This window comes from Chaetura pelagica, unplaced genomic scaffold (assembly GCF_000747805.2).
Source record: "Chaetura pelagica isolate M959 unplaced genomic scaffold, ChaPel_1.0 scaffold219, whole genome shotgun sequence".
NCBI lineage: Eukaryota > Metazoa > Chordata > Aves > Apodiformes > Apodidae > Chaetura > Chaetura pelagica.
This window is the reverse complement of record NW_009954552.1, coordinates 413,248-433,985: the sequence shown is the minus strand read 5'-3', so window position 1 is coordinate 433,985 and position 20,738 is coordinate 413,248. Positions and strand designations below refer to the sequence as shown.

General features: G+C 36.9%; 1 protein-coding gene across 1 annotated transcript; it reads left to right on the top strand.

The window, feature by feature from the left end:
• Window positions 1-383: 383 nt before the first annotated feature.
• CAB39 (calcium binding protein 39) lies at window positions 384-18,804 on the top strand. Its single transcript, XM_010005074.1, has 8 exons — window positions 384-543; window positions 7,429-7,593; window positions 11,398-11,516; window positions 14,384-14,552; window positions 15,287-15,346; window positions 15,984-16,049; window positions 17,014-17,157; window positions 18,034-18,804. Exons 1-8 carry the CDS (start codon window positions 430-432, stop codon window positions 18,220-18,222), a joined length of 1,026 nt encoding a protein of 341 aa, XP_010003376.1. The 5' UTR covers window positions 384-429; the 3' UTR covers window positions 18,223-18,804.
• The last annotated feature ends 1,934 nt before the right edge of the window (window positions 18,805-20,738 follow it).

Below are 20,738 nucleotides of genomic sequence, written 5' to 3'. Positions count from 1 at the left end.
CCATTGCAGAGTGACTGAGACATGATGACTTGTGTGAAAAAGACCTAGTATAAGGTGACATTTTGCTTGATAGCATTAATTGGAATGATTTATCCTAGTTAGTCTTGTCTATGTGTGGCATTTGTACAGTATGTAACTTTGGATATAATTAATGTAATTTTTCATTTGTTCCTGTAGCATGAGATTGCGATCTTAATGTGAGTTCTTGAATTCTGAATCTTGTATTTCAAAAGAATCGCAAACAGAAGCATTTACGTTTGTTGTGGCAAGCTGTCAGGGATGGTTATTCTACATAGAAATACCTTTGCTACACTCTCTTCTTATGTATTATTAGACTGACTTCATGTTTCCATTTCTGACATGGTTTTTTCCTTCTCCATTTCCAGGTGAAGCAGGAGCTGTAGAAGGAAGACCCTGTGGCTTGCAATCATGCCATTCCCCTTTGGCAAGTCCCATAAGTCTCCTGCAGACATAGTGAAGAACCTGAAGGAGAGCATGGCAGTTCTAGAAAAGCAAGATATCTCTGACAAAAAGGCAGAAAAGGTACATTTGGGAATTTCCAGTTGCTAAACAGTAATGGAAAGGGAAAAAAAAAAAAGAAATTTACAACAGTTGAAGCTAAATCAATTAGGAATTAATTTTAGCTTTTATACGCTGACAAAGGGCAAGGTATTGTGTACCATGTACTTTTAAACAAGAGGTTTTTGTATTTATTGGCTTAGTGTTTTTATGCCACTGGCAGCTGATATGATACCTAATGTAATTTGGCTTGGAACTGTAGGATGTTGCATTCTTTAATAAGCAGCTCACAGCCATGCAGTGTTCTAGTACTTGTGTCCACAACAGTGGCTTTACTACTGTGCAGTAATTTTTCTGTCTGTGCTTGTCCGTGCAAATGTTTACAGAGGAGTGTGGCTATTACTGAAATGGAAGCACTTGTCTCCGTAGATGTCAGTAGAGGATATATTTTCACCTGTCCTTGCCTTTCCTTAAGTGAAAAGTCCCTGTGCTAGTGCAGTTTCCTTTAGATGGGATGGTTTGCTAATTCAAGATCTAACCTATCTTTCAGGATCTGTACCTTGTTACAGTCATTTACTAGTAGTCTCGAGGGCTTTGCTGAAAAGTTGCCTTCAGGTTCAGCCTGTGTGCAGCTGCACCCCACCTAGTGACTTGTATGGCAGGAGGATTTACTCTTTAGATCCAGTTTTTCCTTATAAACTCAGCACAAGGGCATAGGTTACAATACTTATTTTTAAAAAAACAAACCCAAAATCAAACAAAAAATAAAAGTGACCAAAATATCTCCCTCCCCCATCTACCAGCTTTTGAGGCAGGCTGTGAGACCTGTCTTTTATTCCCTCCTGACATTGTTTTAAGTGTTCTGTGCCATTCTTGGCATCTTTGCAGAGTCACATATAGGAGTTAGTCACAATCTTTTTCATTTTCATCAGCATTTTAAAGCAGAATGTGGCCAGTTTCTTTACGTCCAGGTTCACTTAGATTTGGCACTGCTACTTGAAGTGCAGGAGAATTTGGGTCTTAACTGAATTGCAAATTTGATCCTGATGCTCTTCAAAATTATCATCTTCTGCCCCAGTACCTGGTATGTTCCAAGTCTCTTGCAGTGTACCATAGTGTTTTTCCCTAATGTTTTTTTTTCTCTTGTTTGAGCTATTGTTTTGCAGGCCTGTGTGGAGGCTGGAAGGATTTTGATTTGCTGCTGCTTTTTTTTTTTTCTTTAATAAAGACATCTGTCAGGAGAGATGGGGTAGGTGCGTTCTGAAGAGTCTGTGATGAGACATAGCTCTCCCTCCTTCATCTCAGCCTCATTATTAATTCCTGGAGATGTGGCTTGATCTTAAAGTCTGTGCTCTTTCGTGTCATCTTTTTCTTTTTGCTTAGACCTCTAATGGGGAACAGGCCAGCTTCATTCCTTTGTGCATAGCTGTGCACTGTATCACATGCCTGTGTTCCTGATGCTGCAGCTGAAGATTATTATGTACCATGTGCTTCTTGCTGGCCTTTAATCCTCTACCTCCATGTTCTTTAAAGACCTCATTTATGTGAGTCTGCTGCTCTGTCAAGAAACAATATGCTAAGCCTGTGGAGTTTATCCTGAGTTGTATAGAAAGCAGCACATTCTGCTTGAAGGAGAAAAGAGGGCAGCCCATGTTCACTAGGTTAAATGTGAGGAGAATTAAATACTGACCTTCACAAGACTGGGCTGGGTATGTTAGTGCTGGCCTTTGTCATCCTCGTTAGTTACGAAGACTAGTGGATGAATTTCAACATTCACGACACCGGTATCCACATCTCCTTATGGATATTCTTCAGGAAATAGTTGTCATTGGCAAGCCAGGACTTCCATGCAGGTGACTGTGGTTGTAGCAGTTTATCTCAGGCTCTCGGGTTGTTTGCTGGTTTGGTAGAAGTTCTTCAATATCTTATGGACCGGGCATCACATCACTGAGGGTGATTAAACACCCTAAATTTGTGCCCTCTTCCTGTCCAGTCTATAGAAATGACAGGAGGAGCTTTGAAGTTAAAAGATGTCATGAGTCTGAACAGTAGCCATTATTTAAAAAGAAGAAAAAATTCTACATGCCCTTATCTCAGTATTTAGGCATTTTTTTATCTTTCACTGCTGCTTTCATTACTATGGTCCTTCCTGCGATATATCTTCCCAGCCTCCTTTGGTGAAGAATGCTGTGCTGCTGATAGGATGAGTTCTGTGGCTAGTAGTGGAAGAAATACAGAAAAACTCACTAGATGTAAAGCACAAAAATTATGACCCTTTAGGAAAAAGGGGAAGAATGGCAGGGTTTTTTATCATTCCATTTTATTAGTGATTAGACTTGTATGAAATCTTTCTCTCTCAATGATTTCTGTTTTTTTGTTGCTGTTTCATCTGGGGGTGTGTTTTGTAGCCTGTCATATAACAGCAATGAACTTCCAAGGCATGGTACATACTCAGTGTTGGTTTACTATTTGTGGTAAAGTCATTCCTTTGGGTACAGACAATACTTACTTACCCTGCACTACTTTTTTGTTAAGTACGCAGAGTTGCGTATTTTCTTTAATCACAAACATACGGAATTTGAAATATGTATGTAGATTGGACTAAAAAAAAAGTTTGGCACATGTTGAAGTGAAGTGAGTTTTTTAAAATTTAATTGGAGGTTCCAGAGACAAACGAGTAAATGTCTACTGCAGTAACACGGTGGGTTTATTTTTTATATATATTTCCCCACAGTTCCCACTGCACAGTGGCAGCACAATGCTGTTATGAAATATTTAGTTTGCTACTATGAAGAGGAAGCTTGTTGACAGTTTGCCAAAACATTTGCAAATACAGATTTCTAAGAAAATGAGACAAATAATTTTCCATCTAAATTATCCAGATTAACCCAAATTAATTTCCAAATTATGCTTGAACAGAATACTTCAGGTTTTTTCAGTATTTAGATTGAAATTTAAAACCTTCTTTGTTTTGTGAGAGGAAGGAAAAGCAAAGGAGGTAAAAGAGATTCTTAAAGCTTGGACAGTGCGTGTTCCTGTATGTTGTTTATAACCAAAATGGCAGACATTCTTCAAAACAGAAGATGTAGAACAGTAGTGGTCATGAGGTGTCTTGTTCAATTATGAAACATTCTGTCCTATAATGCTGGAAAATTTATTTTATAAATTAAAATCTGAAATTCAAAAAGTGAATTCTAGTTGCATGTTCATCTACCTTTTTTTGAGCTCTATGAATACTGGAGAAAAAAATAACCAGGTTCTTCTCCAGGTCATTTGGAAACTTTGTTGGGGTCTGTGGTATGTGCTTAGGAAGTGAGCTCTGAAGTGGCTGTGAAAGCTGCCCGGGGTGTCACTGCAGCACCAGGGGTGTGTTGGCTGCAGCATTTCCTTTAGGATAGAGGAGGGGGATGGCTTGCTGTCTCCTAGTATTTTGGAAGGGAAACTTGAAATGGCGATGGTAGTTAATTGAGAATGTATTAATCACATATGCTGTTAGTTTTCATTACTTGTGTCTTTTCAGAAAGAGGCTGAAGGGAAGGGGAAGGAAAACTGTAAAAACCGGACCTACCCTTGATCTAGCCCATTAGTCAGTCTCTCACTCGTATCCCTTCCTCCTCTTTGGCTGGCATCAGCGTTTATTTTTATGCTGCCAGTTCACTTGGTTTGTGGCACGTGTTTACTGTTGTGAAGGTAAATATTTACTCATGTAATAAACTTGTTCTTCCCTACCCTCTGACCTTGGGTTAACCTGCTCCTAACAGCTCTGGTTTTGGCTTTTGGATAATTATTTCAGCCATGTTGTTAACCCATGCGGGTTGACTATCGCAGGCATGGTCGGTCTGTCTTCATTAAGTTCCCAGCTCTGTATGAGAGACAGTCTGCTGCATTTATGGGATAGTGCAATATGCTATTTTGATTCAGCTGTCTGAGTGTAACATGTCATGTTGCCACAGACATAGCTCAGATTTCATTCAGTGAGTTAACACTGTCATTTACAAAGCAGTAACATTTAAAATTTGTTATGCATGTGTGTGCAATTAATTAGTGGTTGGAAGAAGACTAAAGGTTAAGTAATTTGCCTTTCCTGCTGCATGGGGCTGTTACTCCAAAGGTACAGATGGGGCTTCTTCTGGAAGTAATGGGTGAGAAGATAAGCCTCTCTTCTAATTGAACTTAGCTTGTTAATGCTAGATGTCTGCAGAAAAATAATGCTATCATTTTGGGCCTTTAAAATAAACTAGTGGTACTGCTGTAGATAATAATACATCTAGAGAATTGTATGGCTTTGTAAGTGTTTGAAATCTAATAAATTTAAATAGAGTTAATTAGCAAAATGGTGTTTGTTACTTATGATAGATACTGCTCTAGACTAGTGAAAAGATCCACCACATACAGGCTCAAAATTATAGCTAGTTTACCTTTGTGATAGATGCTTTCATTAATAGTGCAGTTTATGTGATTGAGTATTGATGTGATAGAATCCATAGCCATAGACCCACAGCCTGCTCAGCTCACCTGAAATACTTAAGGACTCATCACGTGTCCTTTATCTTTTTCTACTGATTCTTGAAGTAAAGGCAAATGTAAATACTTGAGCTGTACAAGTCTAAATGAAGTATTTGATGTTTGTTCTGCTTAGCATTTAAGGAAATAGTGAATTCTGGGTGAGGTTGTAGAGTGCCCATCTATAAAGCTGTTCAGAGCATGGCTGACCATTGGTCTGGTAGGACTTTGGGGCTGACCCTCCTTGAGGAGGTGGTTGGACCCCGATGACCCTCTGAGGTACCTTGCAATGTAAGCTGTTCTGTATTTATCTGTCTCTAACCATTACTTCCCACTAAAGCTCTGTTTCATTCCAGTTCAAGTGAGGCACATTCTGATGTTCTTGACAGTTGTGAACAGCATGAGAAATAAATATAAGTGCTGGTGTCTCTTCTTGAAGTTACTGAGTTTTATGTTCATGCTAGGCCGGAAGGCTTTTTTAAGGAAAAAAAGCCAACCAAACAACAAAAAAACCCACCCCACTCAGTATTTGGAAACACTGTATTTTTTTTTTTCTGTCTGCTTCGTAAGCTTTTCCATTACTATCATCTTTCTTGGGGTGGTGGTGAGGGAGGGTGCCTTCAGTTATGACTATTAACATTTTGGGAAGATTATTTTGTTCTCTGAGGTTTTGGTATGAAAAATTCTCCACTGGCATTTTTCTTAATTTCAGACATACCCCCTCAGTATTGCCAACATCTTACTTAAAATAGGTAGCTTCTTGAATGTCTGCCTTTCTTCCTCTTTCATCTTGCTTTCAAAATTAGTGTGCAGGGACAAACTGCAGTAGAATTTCTATTGCTCCTTCCTCTTTTCTTGGTATCCATGCTTCAAAGGTAGTTCTTCAGATCTCTACATTTGACAGATGTTCCTGTTCTTTTCCTAGTAAAGAGATATTTCTTCTGAACTTTGAAGAAATAGAGCAGTTGTGTGGTGTAATACTACTACTATCTGGTGAGCTGGCTTTCTCGTTTTGTCTTCAGAAGCTGTCATGAATCTGAGCAGTCTTATCAAGCACCTGCTTCTTGATGTCTTGCTAACAGTGCACAGAAAATCCTTTGGAATTTCAATTAAGGAGGAGACAACTGGGACTAGGAGCCGGCAGTTAGTAAGGGGAGGGAAGCAGCAGATAATGGAAAGATTTGGAGGAGCTAAAAATTCTGTGGAGCCTCCTTAAATGTCATGGAATCTTTACTTGCATACCTAGCAAAGCTGAAATGGCTTTGACTTTGACTTGGGTCATGCTGGTATTAAGCCTCTCTAAATGCACAAATGAGAAGTCTTTTTACATACCCCTTAAAAGACAGGCAGTAACCAAAAAGTGATCATTTTTTTACTTAATTTTACTTGTGCTACCAATCATAAATACTTCACATGAAAGTGTGTCCATAGTTTGTTGGCAGGCTCATCTAATTACTAAAAATTAGTTCACTTACACTCCATTCACACTTGTTAGGCATGTGAAGAACTAATACAATATAATGAAACCAGTTATTTGTGATGATATTTTTCAGCATTTGGTCCCCAAGCTACATAAACATATATATTGAAAGGAGTAGTTGTTCTTTTTTTCTCCCAGGTGCTGTGTTCTAAGAGTCAGAAGTGAATCAGATAACTCTGCTTCTACTGCTAAATGTTGCTTCAGCACATCACAACAGCATAGGAATTCCTTGCTCTGGCTTCCCTTGGCAAGAGGTCAGACCTCTGTCTTTCTTAAGATGGACTTCAAATAAGAAGCACTTGAGAGTTTTAACTGTATTGCTGTATTTTTTTGAGTGCACCTCTTTCTGGGTCTAGTTGTCAGTTTCTTTTGTATACTGAGCTAATAAAGGAGGTTCTCTTCAAGGAATTGTTAGTTGGAAAAGAAAAATTTTGTCCCCACTGACTGGGATGGGAGCCTTGTATTTGAGAAAACCTCATGAGTGCAAAATCCGTGGGAGGGGTGCATTTGCTCTCTCTGAGCAGTTTGCTAGAAACAGGCAGGTGTCTCCCTGTCATGTTTTCCAATTTCATCCTGTGTGTACCTGTTTTATAGAATGGAATTTTTTCAGGTCCTTATTATCCCACTGCTGTTCTTTCAGGGATTTTTGAATGGGAAGTTTAAAGGCAATAAAAAGCAAGAGACTTTTTTACTTTTGGTAACTGGTCAAAAAATTTGCATGTGTCTTTGCCTCTGCTTTTTTTTTTTAAATAACATATAACAGTCTTATTTGCAGAAAGATTATCCATTGTTTTTTAACAAGTTGTCATTTCCTGATTATTTTTTCCCCTTAATAGAAGTTTACAGAATACAAGAATAATAGAGTGCACAGTTACAAAGACAAATGACATTGTACTCTAACTGTATTATTTTCCCATTTTCTTTAGGCCACTGAGGAGGTCTCAAAAAACCTTGTTGCCATGAAAGAAATCTTGTATGGCACAAATGAAAAAGAGCCACAGACAGAAGCTGTGGCACAGCTTGCTCAAGAGCTATACAACAGTGGTCTTCTTAGTACCCTAGTAGCTGACTTGCAGCTAATTGATTTTGAGGTAAGAGAATAAGTTTGGCATTACTTATATTGTGTATGTTAAAATAAATACGTCTGAGTTTGTTAACCTCAGTTGGTTAAGACAACTTCTTATCTTCAGCTTTTTTTTCAGGCTGGAACAAAAACTCCAAACTACCTAGAAAACTGAGATCATACAGAACATGAAATCCATTAATTTAGTCACATAAACTACACAAAATTGGAGTAGATAAATCTGTAATCCTGATGTTACAGTTCTGTTAAAGTTATGTAATAATTCTTAATTGCTGTATACACAGAAGGGTTAATCAGTTTGTAATACCATAGTAAATATAATACTACAAGATAAGTCTATATTCTCACCTGATTATATTAAATTACTTTAAAATGCTTAAGGTAAGGCTGCTATGAAAAACTAACAGATCAGTATTTCTCTCTCTTCAGAAACAAGTGGTGCAACCTTTTTTCCTCATCTTTTTTCTGTTTATTAAAAAAAAGAACAAATTCAAGTTTTGTTGATTACTTTAAAGTAGCAGTACTTAATTGGTATTCACACATGCCTCTATACAAATCTCTATCTGGCATTTGTCACCACATCATATAGAATAATTTAGCTTCCCAGTGCCATAGTGAAAAATCACCCTATTTAGTTGTAATTGGGTTCTCCTCTTTTCCCTGAGGTCCTGCAAGAACCATTTAGTTGTCTAGGAAAGGAGCCAAAAATCTGTGTATCTCACTCCACAGCCTTGACCATAAAGACCATCCCATCTAAGGTTGCCTAAAAATGATACTGTTCATAAACAAGTTGTTGATGTTGCTAGAACAACAGTTTAAAGTCCTATTGTAGTGTGACATTCCAAAAACAATGGCTTTCTTCCCTGTTCTTTCTTCTCTCCTCTGCACCCCACCCATAGCTCCCTCTGATTTGTGTTTAATTGCCATTCTGGTGGTATTTTTTTTCCCCTACCCCCACAACTGTTTATACTAAACATAAAACATTCAAGTTGTTAAATAAGCAAGGAGACCTGGGAAAGCTGGGAGGGAATGCTGAAAAGAAATGGCCTTTAATTGCAGAAGAAAGGAAACGGTGAAACGTCATCTGGATTCTGCTGACCTCTAGATTCTTATCAGCTTGGTGTTTACTCAGCCCGGTTATTAGTGGAGGAAATCTTCATTATCTCCTGGTAATGAAGAATGATAACAATTTGTACAGGCTTACTCTCATTAAGGACAACTATTCATTTTACTCTAAGGGGACCTGAAAAGATTGCAGGTAGTTTCCTGCTTGTGGACTTGCTTCTGCCTTGTTACACAAGGGTATAACGGTTCCCCCTGGAGAGAGAACAGGTCATTCATGCTGCTTTCTAGTCTGGACCAGGTCTGCTTTTTAAGGATAGGATCTGGCGGATTGTCCAGCTATTGTTGTTACCTAGGATTAATGTCAACATACCTGTGCTCCTAATCTGCAGTAGCTTCCCAGCTGTTACAAGGTCAATCAGATGCTGCCTTTGATATCGCAGACCCCTGTGGCTGGGGGTTTACTGCATTGGAAATTACTTCTCCATTACTGATGAAGATATGAACTTGATTTCCTGTTGGCTCTTAAACTTGAAGATTAGGTCTAGAATTTATTCCTTCTGGTGCCCCAGTGCAGCCTGAGGTCATTCAGCAATGAAGTAAGCATAATTTTTTTGTGTGTCAAGAACTTCACTCTCATACTTGGAGGTTTCCTTGTAGAGCAGGAGTAGTGAGCTAATTAATAGGCAGGGGCTGTTCACTCGTGACTCTTTAAGCTGTCTCATATTTATTTGAATCTGAACAGTATGGTGAAAAAAACCCAGAAAAGTACAAAGTAGAAACCAGAAGTATGTAGTGTTTTAATTAAGAAACTGTCTTGTTTGTCCAGACCTTGCTGTATGTAAAGGTCTGTTTAAAATTATTTCCTTAACAGGAAGATTGTTTTCCAAGTAAAGCTGTCAACTCAACACAACCATGTACTTACCAGTCTTAGAACCTGACCAGTTATCTCCATGCTGATTCATGCTAGTGTGTCTGTAGGAGAGGTGGTATCCTTTGTGGAACTGTTTTTTGTTCTTGTTTTTAATTTAAAAAAAACAAAACAAAACACAAAAACCAACCAAAAAAAACAAAAAGGCCTTTTGCACAAGGGAGCCTGGATCCTTCTGTTCAGAAAACAACACTAGCACAGTCTCCCTCTTACCTCTTGCAGTCGTGACTATTGGCACAAGGTTCAGTGTCTGTTTGCCCTTGTTAGGCCATGAGATCACTTTGTAATACGTTCTTCCAACAATAACTAGCTTTGGTATAACTGTGTACCACTGTCTGTTCAATTCTGTGCATAATAAGGAAATGCTGTTCTTGCTGGGGAATCCAAAGCAAGTTGTGAGATCCAGAGCAAAACTGGCAATGTTAGTGAATGAGAGTTGATGACTGTATTATGTGGAGTTTGAGTAAAGCAATTTCTGGAAACACTGCTCTACTCATTTCAGAACAAAGAATTCTGGTGTTACTTTGGGCTGCCTTTCAATGGAATTGTAATTGAGAAAACAAGTATTCACAAACAAACTTTTATATCCTGCAAACAACACTGTAACAAAGCCATCCATGGCAATTCACAAACATGCCACTTGTAAAACTTCAGTCCTCCTACATTTTTATAAACATTGTTTTTTTTCTTATTCAATCCTGACATTGATTAAAAAACTTAAGCTTTGAATAATTGCTGTTGCTTTAAAAATCCTTAATTAAATATGCCTTGCATTTTGCTCAAAAGCTTGCTGGTGTTCCTCAGAGCATCTGTAGTACAACTGGAGATGGGCAAGAAATATTATTATCTATTTTTTTATATAGCATTCAGGAACCTTCAAGTGGAGTTGCTTAATGGGCCTGTATTTGCAAGTCCAGAATTAGTATAAGTTTGCATAGGCTTTTTCTGGATCAAATCTGGCAACACACAGGAATGAAATTGTCTTTATGGCAATCCAAAATGGAAGGTTAGTTGCAGAAATCTGGCTTTTAAATGGTGAATATGAATGACAGTGCAAAGGGCTTATATTCATAATCAGCTTTTTGTTAGATGTCCGTGCCAGTTTGTCACATTTAGTTATAGTCTGACATAAGAAATAAATAGGAACTGGATATATATTCAACCAAGAGTACATTTCCAGGTCATTTTTTCCTGTGTGGTGCAATCCTTGGGCATTGTCTTGTGTTTAATCTGTGCTGAATTCCAGCATCCTCGTCTTATTTGTACTTATTTGAAAAATGCAAGACTCGCACTTTGAGTCAGTGGATGACTTCACTTTGTAGTTTTTATTTATTTGTTTTACTTCCATAAGGTACAGTTTTAAGTTTGATGTTAAGACTACAGTCAGAAATGCTCTGCACACTCTGCCTGGTGGCACAACATGTTCCTAGGCAAGGGAGAGGATAATGGAATATTGAAAAACCCCACTTTCGGGCAAGAACACAGTTAAAAATTGGTATGTTATTAGCAAAAGCAAGTATAAAACAAGCCTAGGAGATTGATGCTACATAGAAATATCTATTGAAACATCACCTGGCTTTATTTCTTAATGTAAATTACCTGTGACCTGGCTGCAACATGATGTAGTGCTCTGAATGCTTTGGAGTGTTTTCAGGTGGGTATAAAGAATCGGAGTACTTGCTCTGTTAAAGGTCAGAGTACAGAGGCTGACTGAACTGCAGTACTCAGATGGTAGGAATGCCTGAGAAGATGATGCTTAATTGTTACTTGCCTAGTGGACTTGAATATTGTGTGTTTAACTGCTGATGTTTTTGACAGGGCAAAAAAGATGTCGCGCAAATTTTCAACAACATTCTCAGAAGGCAAATTGGTACAAGAACTCCCACGGTTGAATACATCTGCACCCAACAGAATATATTATTCATGCTATTAAAAGGGTATGTACACTGTGAAGCATAAATAGGCTTTTACATTAAGTAAGAAGTTGTTCATTTTGTTTGTCTTGGGGCCTGTAATTCCCCTAAGTAAAGGAAAATTTGAGTAATAAACTGCCAAAAATACACTTTTGCATGAAATGTGACTGAAAATTGAGAACTGTTAGTAACTATAAATATCATTACGGAGGTAGGGCACACATTTTCCTTTCAAAATACTGTTTGATCCTGTTTAAATAGCTATTTTATGCTGGACTTAACTCCTTCATCAGGAGTTAAAGGCTGTTTTTTTTCTTTAACCATTGTAATTTCCAGTTTTCCATCTTACCCCCAGTTCTTAGACTTCTTATTCATAGGCATTTATATTTCTGTAGTGACACAAATGCACTAACTCAAACCTGACCAAACAAAGGAATGATTTGGGGCATATGGTGCATGCCAGATGACTGTTTTTTTCCTCTATTCTTGTATTGTCTGTTGTGCTGGATATTGGAAAATCATGCCATCTCAAATAGGCATTTGCACATGTAGAGCTGTGAACCTCAAACAGGAAAGCAGAAAGGTGGTGTTAACATTTTCATGTTAAAATAAGATTTAAAAAAAACCTGAGAATGTGCTCTCTCTAATTAAAAATAATTGCTCATGTTTCTGATATAATTTACTAAGAAAGTCCTGAAAATTGCAATTCTGCTGTGTTATTTTGGGGTAGAGAAGTTAATTTAAAAATTAATCATTTAAAAATTCAGCTATTTCAAATACTAGTTTTATAGTTTGTGTTGAAGGTGCTGAGTAAGCTTACTGCAATTGATCAGTACTTTCTCCACCTACTGGGATTGGGTATGAAAAGGTTCTGCTTCCCAGCAAGATACTTGCCTGTGTTATGGTAGCGTTGAGATATGAGGACAATCAAATATAATTTTAAATATTTAAACAGGAAGCTTTTTTTTTTCCTTTTCTCTTCTCCTAGTTCATAGTTAGTCATTAGAGATGTTGACTTACCAGCGTGACACATATGCTGAATTAATTTCATCTGTTTTATTGTAATGTCTCTACATTTACCTAGTCTCGGCCACTGTGTAGGCCACTGGAAAGTGGATCATATAAGAAACCTCTGTAGAGAAAGCAGGAGGTTTACATCTTCTATTTTCCTGCTAGCTCCAAAGGCTTAGCACTAGAAGCAGTATGGAATATTTGCTTCAATTCATGACTGTAAGATGAACACTTGTCTGCCAGAAGTGCTCTGTTGGCTGTGTGGGTTTTTTTCCCCCTGCATTACAGCCCTGATTTTGGGAGGAAGTCAGATTTAAATATTAGAGGGACAAAATGAATATACTAATTGTGGCATAACGAAAGAAAATATTGATTCAGTACTTCTTAAAAATGAGTTGCAAAAGAAGGCAAAGACATTTGAGGTGCAGAGAGATGAGACTACTTTCTCAGCATGCTGTCTTTGATATGTGACTGAATGAGGGCTGTAACACATTCGTCCTTGTTTTTAGTCTGTTTGTCACTCTTCAGAGAACATTATTCTGACAGGGATCGTTGAACCACATATTCATAAATCAGGATGTTTGAAGTGGGCATTTAGTTAGCTTTAGTGACTTAAATGTTACATCTGGTATTCAACTGAGTCAAATTTATGTATGGCATGAGTTCCAAAAGTTCAGTACATTTCAAATCTCCATGACAGGTTAAATGGGAAAGTATTGCAGGATTTAACAGGGAAATTAATAACAAAATGTTGTATATGGTAATATAGTTAGCGCTTAGTGTGCACAATGATACTTTGCTGTTGAATTATTCTAGTGAATCTAAGTTAGCTGCCAATGGTATAGGAAAAAAGATTCTTTAGGTAGGAGGCCAGAAGGTATGTAAGAGGCTTTGACTGCTCCAGAGCCAGGTAGGTGGCAGCAGACCCAACTTTTCTGTAGGGTGGGATAGCTAGATTGCAACATGCTGAAATGGTTTGGAAAGTCCCATCTTTGTTCAGGTTCCAACTGTTGGCTTGCTTGGGAAAACGAAGACCTAGTAGCAAGTAGAAAGGTGCATTTCTGTCAAAAGTGTCTGAAACACACTGTTGTGAGAGTTTGGCAGCTGCTGTTGATATCTGCTAAAATCAACTGAGAGAACCCACTAGTATTTCAGCAAGAAAGCTTGCCAAGGAAGTGTAGTAACAATTTCTAAATGAAGCCATCAGGGATGGCTTCATTGCTTCCATCAAATCAGAGATGAACATGTTCCAGGGGCCTCTTGCTAAGTATCTGCACCTCCTTACTAGGGGTGATGAAGACTTGGGTGCGGAGATGATGTTTAATATTGTCTTTACAGTCAGAGGACAGTTGCCAGTTTTCAAGCTTGAAGCCCACGTAGCATGGAGGTGCCAGTGATGCTGAAAAATGGTTTCATTAAAGAGGAGACATGAATTTTTGCTCAGTATTGGTAACCCTTCATGCTTATATAGTGGTATATAAGTGGTATATAGTTTTATGTGGATTGCTGTCATGTTGAAGCAAACAGCTTTCAAGACAGAAATCTGTTACTGCTTTCCAGATGTCTTGAAATCCCACTGGTATGAAAAAAGAAAACTAATTTTGAGTGTGAAGGAAATATTTTTGGTTAGTCTTGCCTCTCAGTTTGCGAAAGACATTTGTATTGGCTGTAATTTGGCATTTAACTGGCAATTATTTCAGTAATATTTTCAAGAGGTATTTAAAAGTGGAGTTTAATGTTTAAATAAGTACCTCTAGTGTTTTGCATTTTTATTTACTTGGTAGTGCAGAAAATAAATCAGCCATCTGGTGTTGCACTGTGAACTTGTGAAAGTGTTTATAAAGAATCATTGTGTTTTGTTGTGTTGTTTTTTTTAATAGGTACGAATCTCCAGAAATTGCTCTAAATTGTGGAATAATGCTTAGAGAATGCATCAGGCATGAACCACTTGCTAAAATAATCTTGTGGTCAGAACAATTCTATGATTTCTTCAGATACGTGGAAATGTCAACATTTGACATTGCTTCAGATGCATTTGCCACATTCAAGGTAATTTACGTACAACATTTGAATTCTTATTTCTGTAGTTCTCTGCTTAAAGAACCCAGATATTGTTAGATTTTTGAGCAAAACAAGCCTGGAGGTGAGGGGGAGGGAGGAAAGGTGTGATGCAGATGGGTAAGTTGGACACTCTTAACTCCTTATTTCTCAGAATGCAAGACATTTCTTTATAAATAAAGAAATATACACACTGTGTTCCTGATAACTTTTATTCTGGAAAGCAAGATTACCATGCATTAGCTTAATATGTGTGCACTTCGGGGGCTTTTAAATTTGTGCCTCCAGCTCCTAAAATGAGCAAACTCCTTTTTATTGTGTTATGAACCTGGTGCTCACAGTTAGGGAAATTTTTTTGTTGTCCTAAAACAACCAGTTATGGGACTTAAAGTATAATATCAATCAGTATTAAATAGAGGGTCTTAATCTTGGTTGTATACAGTTCTGTGCATAGAGCATAGCCTTGATCCATAAATAGCATTCTGCAGTGATGATTCCACAGGCTGTTTACCTGTGTGACTTAACATAACACAGCAGACCTTTCCTGACTGGTGTCAAGATCCTTAGCCATGTCCAGGTAACTGCATTCATGTCCTAAATTTCTTTATTTAGTGAAATAGCAAGTTTTTCTATTGTCTGCCTTATGTGTACTCAGTGTTGAATGATAACGTATATGTACTATTGAAATATCTTAGTGACTGTATTGGTTTTGTGTTCTTTTACAGGATTTGCTTACAAGACACAAGTTGCTAAGTGCAGAATTTTTGGAACAACATTATGATAGGGTGAGCAGATATGTTTTAATATTCAATTTCCTAGTGCTCTGTATCTTATTTGAATAAATCAATATTTTTTTTCCTTGTTTAGCTTTCTTTTTGGACATTTACACACAATATTAAACCAATTGAACTTACAGTGATTGCTGCCGATCAGTGAAGATCAAGACCTTATTGTTGAATGCAGAAAGGTGTAAAAACAGAGAAGGTGGCAGAATCTAGTTATTTGAAAACTAGATCTGATTTTTCCGCTAGAGGGAACCCTTTCCTTGTCTTTTTCTTTTATCTGTGCTAGCCCATAGAAACCACAGAATACAAGATAGCCCTTATCCACCTGCTGGGGACTCCTGAAATTAATAAGCAGTATTCAGTACCAGGAACTACTATGGTTTAAGAAATAAGATGATAACTATTTCCACCACGTTGCAGTCTAAATATTAAAAGCTCCTAAAAGAGAACACCAAATTTGTTTAAAGTATTTACAAGGTTTAAATAATACTGACTTACAGGAATCTACTTAGATTTCAGATTTTGTTTACTCTTTTGTTATGAAATTGCATCTGCTCCAGTTTATTGTAATCATTTGGAAGAAGAGCATGTATGATGCTTGGAAAGGTCCTGACCCTTCTCTTTTTTCTGTGTTTAGTTCTTCAGTGAATATGAGAAGTTACTTCATTCAGAAAATTATGTGACAAAGAGACAGTCACTTAAGGTAGGGCAATGTAATTTTCTTCTTAAATGCAAAGTTAGATAATTCCTTTAATTTCAAAGCTGGTTGACTTTAATTGAAGCTTCAGTAGCCACCTTGGATAGTGCTTATTTAAGTTTTTCATATGTTGATTTTTGGGATCAGCTGGTTTTCTTTTAGTCCAGTCCTTCCATTATGTAGTGTCTGGCACACACCAAGGCATTTCTCTCCCTGTTCAGAAACAGCTCAATGCAAGTGCAGGGGTTTTTGGTCAATTTTTTCCTTTAACAAATCTGGACACATTTAAATAATTTAATGAATATTCACATGATGTGACTAGAGCAATACAAATCTTAAATTCAAGTAGGTCATATGTAGTGAATGTAAATATAATACATAACTCACAGCAAAGGTGGTAGTTGTGGGGAATATATTTTTACTCCCTTCTGGACAGAGAAGGTAGCAAAAGAAGTGTAAATACTTCTCATTTGAAGTACTGACTTTTTTTTTGTTGTTGGCTGGTTTTGTTTGGTTTTTAAAACTACATTCTTATTGGTAATATATAGCTTCTGTATAAGTGAAAGTTATAGGATTGCTTTGGTTAGAAAAAACCCTTAAGATCATGTCCCTCAGCACCACACTTATACATCTTTAAATACCTTCAGGAATGGTGACTTGACCAGTTCCCTGGGCAGCCTGTTCCAGTGCCTGGTGACCCTTCAATGAAATCATGGGGAAAAAAGAATGAAAAAGACTTTTCATCAGTTTCAATTCATAAGAAGGGGTGGGGAAGGTGATTTTTCACTTGTTGAGAAAAAGGAGAAGCTGAGTCATCAAAATAAGAGTAAAACACACTTAGAAATTTGGGCATTTGAGTTCTGTTGTTGCTGTATTTACAGACTGGTGTGTTTTCAAGCACTTATGAAAAAGTTGTTTCTTATGTCCAGTGTCGGTAATTTTTTCATTTGGCCTTGCTTTCCACTTCTAGCTTCTTGGTGAATTATTATTGGACAGACACAACTTCACGATTATGACGAAGTACATCAGTAAACCTGAAAATCTCAAGCTGATGATGAACCTTCTACGAGACAAGAGTCGTAACATTCAGTTTGAGGCCTTTCATGTGTTTAAGGTATGTTTAAAAAAGCCCAGAATAAAATAAAGAACAAAAAGAACCCCACCAGAAGTTTTTCTGTTAAGTAAACTGTTCCGCTGAGCCTAAATGAAGTTTATCTTGATGTTTACTAAGTCACTAAATAAAGAAGAGTTCTTACGTTAGTCTTTACTATGATCCATCTTTACAACTAGCTATCTTTGTATCTTTTGAAAATTGTTTAGACTTTTAGGGATTTTCATAAGTTTGTCAGTGTTATTTATTAGAAAAGCTTGGAATTAAGAAAGGTGAATTGCAGTAAGAGAAGGAGGAATGCATGTTTTAATATGAAATCGTGAAGCGTCTTGGAGTTCCAGTGTTCTCTTCCATGCTTCATAATCTGTGAAGTATAGCAGTATTTTAATCAAGTTACTTAAATTTCAAAGCCTAAATTGTAGGTTGCACATTGTAACAGATACCTTCTTGCTTTGCAGCAAACAGGCAAATAGCTAAGAGTTTGGAGATAGAGTTTGAAGTATAAACGTTTTCAGTGACCTTTAGGATGCTGTATATAATCTGAAGCCGTGCATTGCTGCATGATGTAACTGTGAGGGGTCTCTAGTGGTTTCTGCTGAGAGTGCTGTGTTTGTCACCTCCCACAAATTGAATTTACTTTGGTACTGCTGTCCAGTTTCTATTCTAGTAAGAAAGCAGACTAATTTTTTTTTAAAACATGCATTTACTCCATTTTTTTTTGCTGTAGAGATACTTGAATATGGAATAAATGAAACATAATTTCAATTTACAATCATCACTGTTTTGTTGGCAAGGTTTCATTTTTGGTTGTGGTTGGGTTTTTTTAACTTGGCCTTCTGTTTCCTACGATTCTGCTAAATGCCTTTTATTTTCTTGCAGGTGTTTGTAGCCAATCCTAACAAGACACAGCCTATATTAGACATCCTTCTAAAGAACCAGACCAAACTTATTGAGTTCCTCAGCAAGTTTCAGAATGACAGGACCGAGGATGAACAATTTAATGATGAGAAGACCTATTTAGTTAAACAGATCAGGGATTTGAAGAGACCAGCACAGCAAGAAGCTTAATCTCCAATAAACCCTTAAAATATTAAACCCAAATTCAACATTTGCTGTTAGATATTCAGCATCAGGCACTCTTATCGATTCATGAGGAACATTACTGCTAATCTGCTGTTCAGTGAACGGTTTTTGTTTTTCTCTTTTCTTTTTTAGTCCAAGTTGAAAAACATAGCTGCTGCTTTCTTGCACAATGTGGACTTTCTTGATATTTGTGTCATTTCAGAATTCAAAGACACTGCTTGTTTTAAGAGTCCTGAAAAGAAAGATTCTAGGTTCGTGAAAGCAAACATATAGATACTAGTTTGGTTTAGGAGAGGTGGTGTTCATGTAGTTAAGTAACAGGTTGCATGCTTGCAAATCTGAATAAATCTGTATGTTTGCACTTAACCTTGTTTGAGATATGAGCACAATGTGACCTGTGCATACCTGGCACCATAGTATAAGATTATATGCCTTGATTTAAAAAAAAAAAAAAAGTGCAGTGCTTTATTTGTAATCAAGGGGAAATGTATCCAAGATGTGAGCTTACTGGGATAAACAGTTGTCTTGCAAATAAACTGATATTGAAACTTAGCAACCTTTAAAAGAGTGAAATCTCAAGGTTCATAAGGAAAATGTATATAGGCCTTTCACTGCTTTATAGATTTTTTTTTTTTTGACATGATTTGATTTTCTGAGAAATTACTTGTAAACTTGGAAATATGTTCTAAGGGGTTTTGTTAATTTTACTTTAAAGGTATTTCAGACAGTAGACCTAGCAGTGACATTTTGCATTTCATTTCAATGATGCTTGCTGGTTTCTTTTGTATATAACTCCTAGGCTGCTCATTTCTTTAAAATATGATTTAATTTGTACAGCAGAGGAATGTTATTGTATTAGTCTGTAACTATTACCTAATATTGAGTTTTGCAAAATGAATGCTCATATGTATTGAATACTTCAGATCACATGGAAATGCTGATTTAACGATCTTGAGTACTGCAGCATTAAAAGGAAAAAAAAAAAACAACCCCAAACAAATTCTTCGAATTCACTTATCTGATGGGGTGCCATCAGTTAGGGTAGGCTGAAGTAGAGAACTGGAACCCTTTATACTACATTCTTACTGGATAATATTGGCCTTATTCAATTAAACTAGGATTGTGCTCACCAGCTCTGCAAATGGCAATGATTAAGCTCAATTAATATTGATTTCTTTTACTTCTGAGGAGCCTGTAGTACGTAATTTCTTTCTTACAGTAAATAACTCAGTGCAGTAGTTGTGCCAGTGAATGATTTAATTCCCTGCAACTTCAAGAAACAATTTAATGTCCCGAGGGTAACAAAATAATTTGATTTTGCAGATTTTTTTCTTTAATGCTGCAATCTATCAGTATTTATAAAAACTTGCACTGTGTACTGTGACCATACAAAAGGAATCTACTAAGGATAGCTAAATGATGTTATTAAAATTGTATCTACCCATCATACAGTAATGTTAAGATCAAAAGCAAACAAACTTATGGATTGGAGTCTCAAAAGTTCGAATTCTGCATGGCTGAATCTGATTGAGAATGCTATAGAAAGTGTTTGTTGCTTCCTGTCCTCCTTCTAATTAAAATACTGTGCAATCAGCAAGATTAAACTCCTAAGTTATGTTTAAGCTGATTTGAAAGCCTTCACAAGGGAAGTCAGGTGGCTCCAGAAAATTGAGTGGTTTCACTCAGTTGTTTAAAATTGCTCTTAACATTATAATTGGTCTTTTACAGGTTCTTAACATGTCCTTTGCAAATCGATTCATTTTGCCTACAGGAAAGGAAAGAGCTTACTCTTACTGAGGATTGCTTAGGCAGAATTGGCCATGAGGTGGCATTGTAGTTCAGTACTAACAGGCTGTTATATTTTGATTTATCATAGCTGAGTGGAGGAAAACATTATTTGCCAAGTTATTCACCATAACATGTAAGGCTTCCTCTTTAGAAAAATGTAGATGTGCTAAAGATTTCTGTATGTAAAGAAGTGAAAACATGGACTGGGATAGAAGTTACTCTATATTAGGCCTTGGAAACAATGGCTACAGTGACTTTTTTAATATGTGGAAACATTTGAATGTTGGCTTTCGAAAAGAAGTTGTATTTAAATTAAAGCTCATTTGATGTGCTCTTCGTATCAAAAACTATTGTTCTGGAAGTGGTTTCTTATCTGCTTGAAGGCTTAAGGGTGTTACTAAAAGTTATTTAAATGTGAGCGGGTTTTGGTTTTTCTTTTTTGTTTTTCTTTTTTTTTTAAATTTTTAATAAGAGATGTATACAATTGTAATTCTACTTCCGTGGTAGCATTTCATTTCTCCTGAGGAAAATGCATTTCTTATAAAAAAAAATAAAAATCTGGCTGGCCCCATAATTTAAATTGAAATAAAATTTTGAAGAAAAACGTGTGTTCTTTACTGTGTTACTGAAGAGAATGAGCTTTCTCTGGATGTGTCTGTTCTCCTTTATTGCCTTAGAGGGCTTCACCTTTCTCCCTTTTTAATGTGAAATAA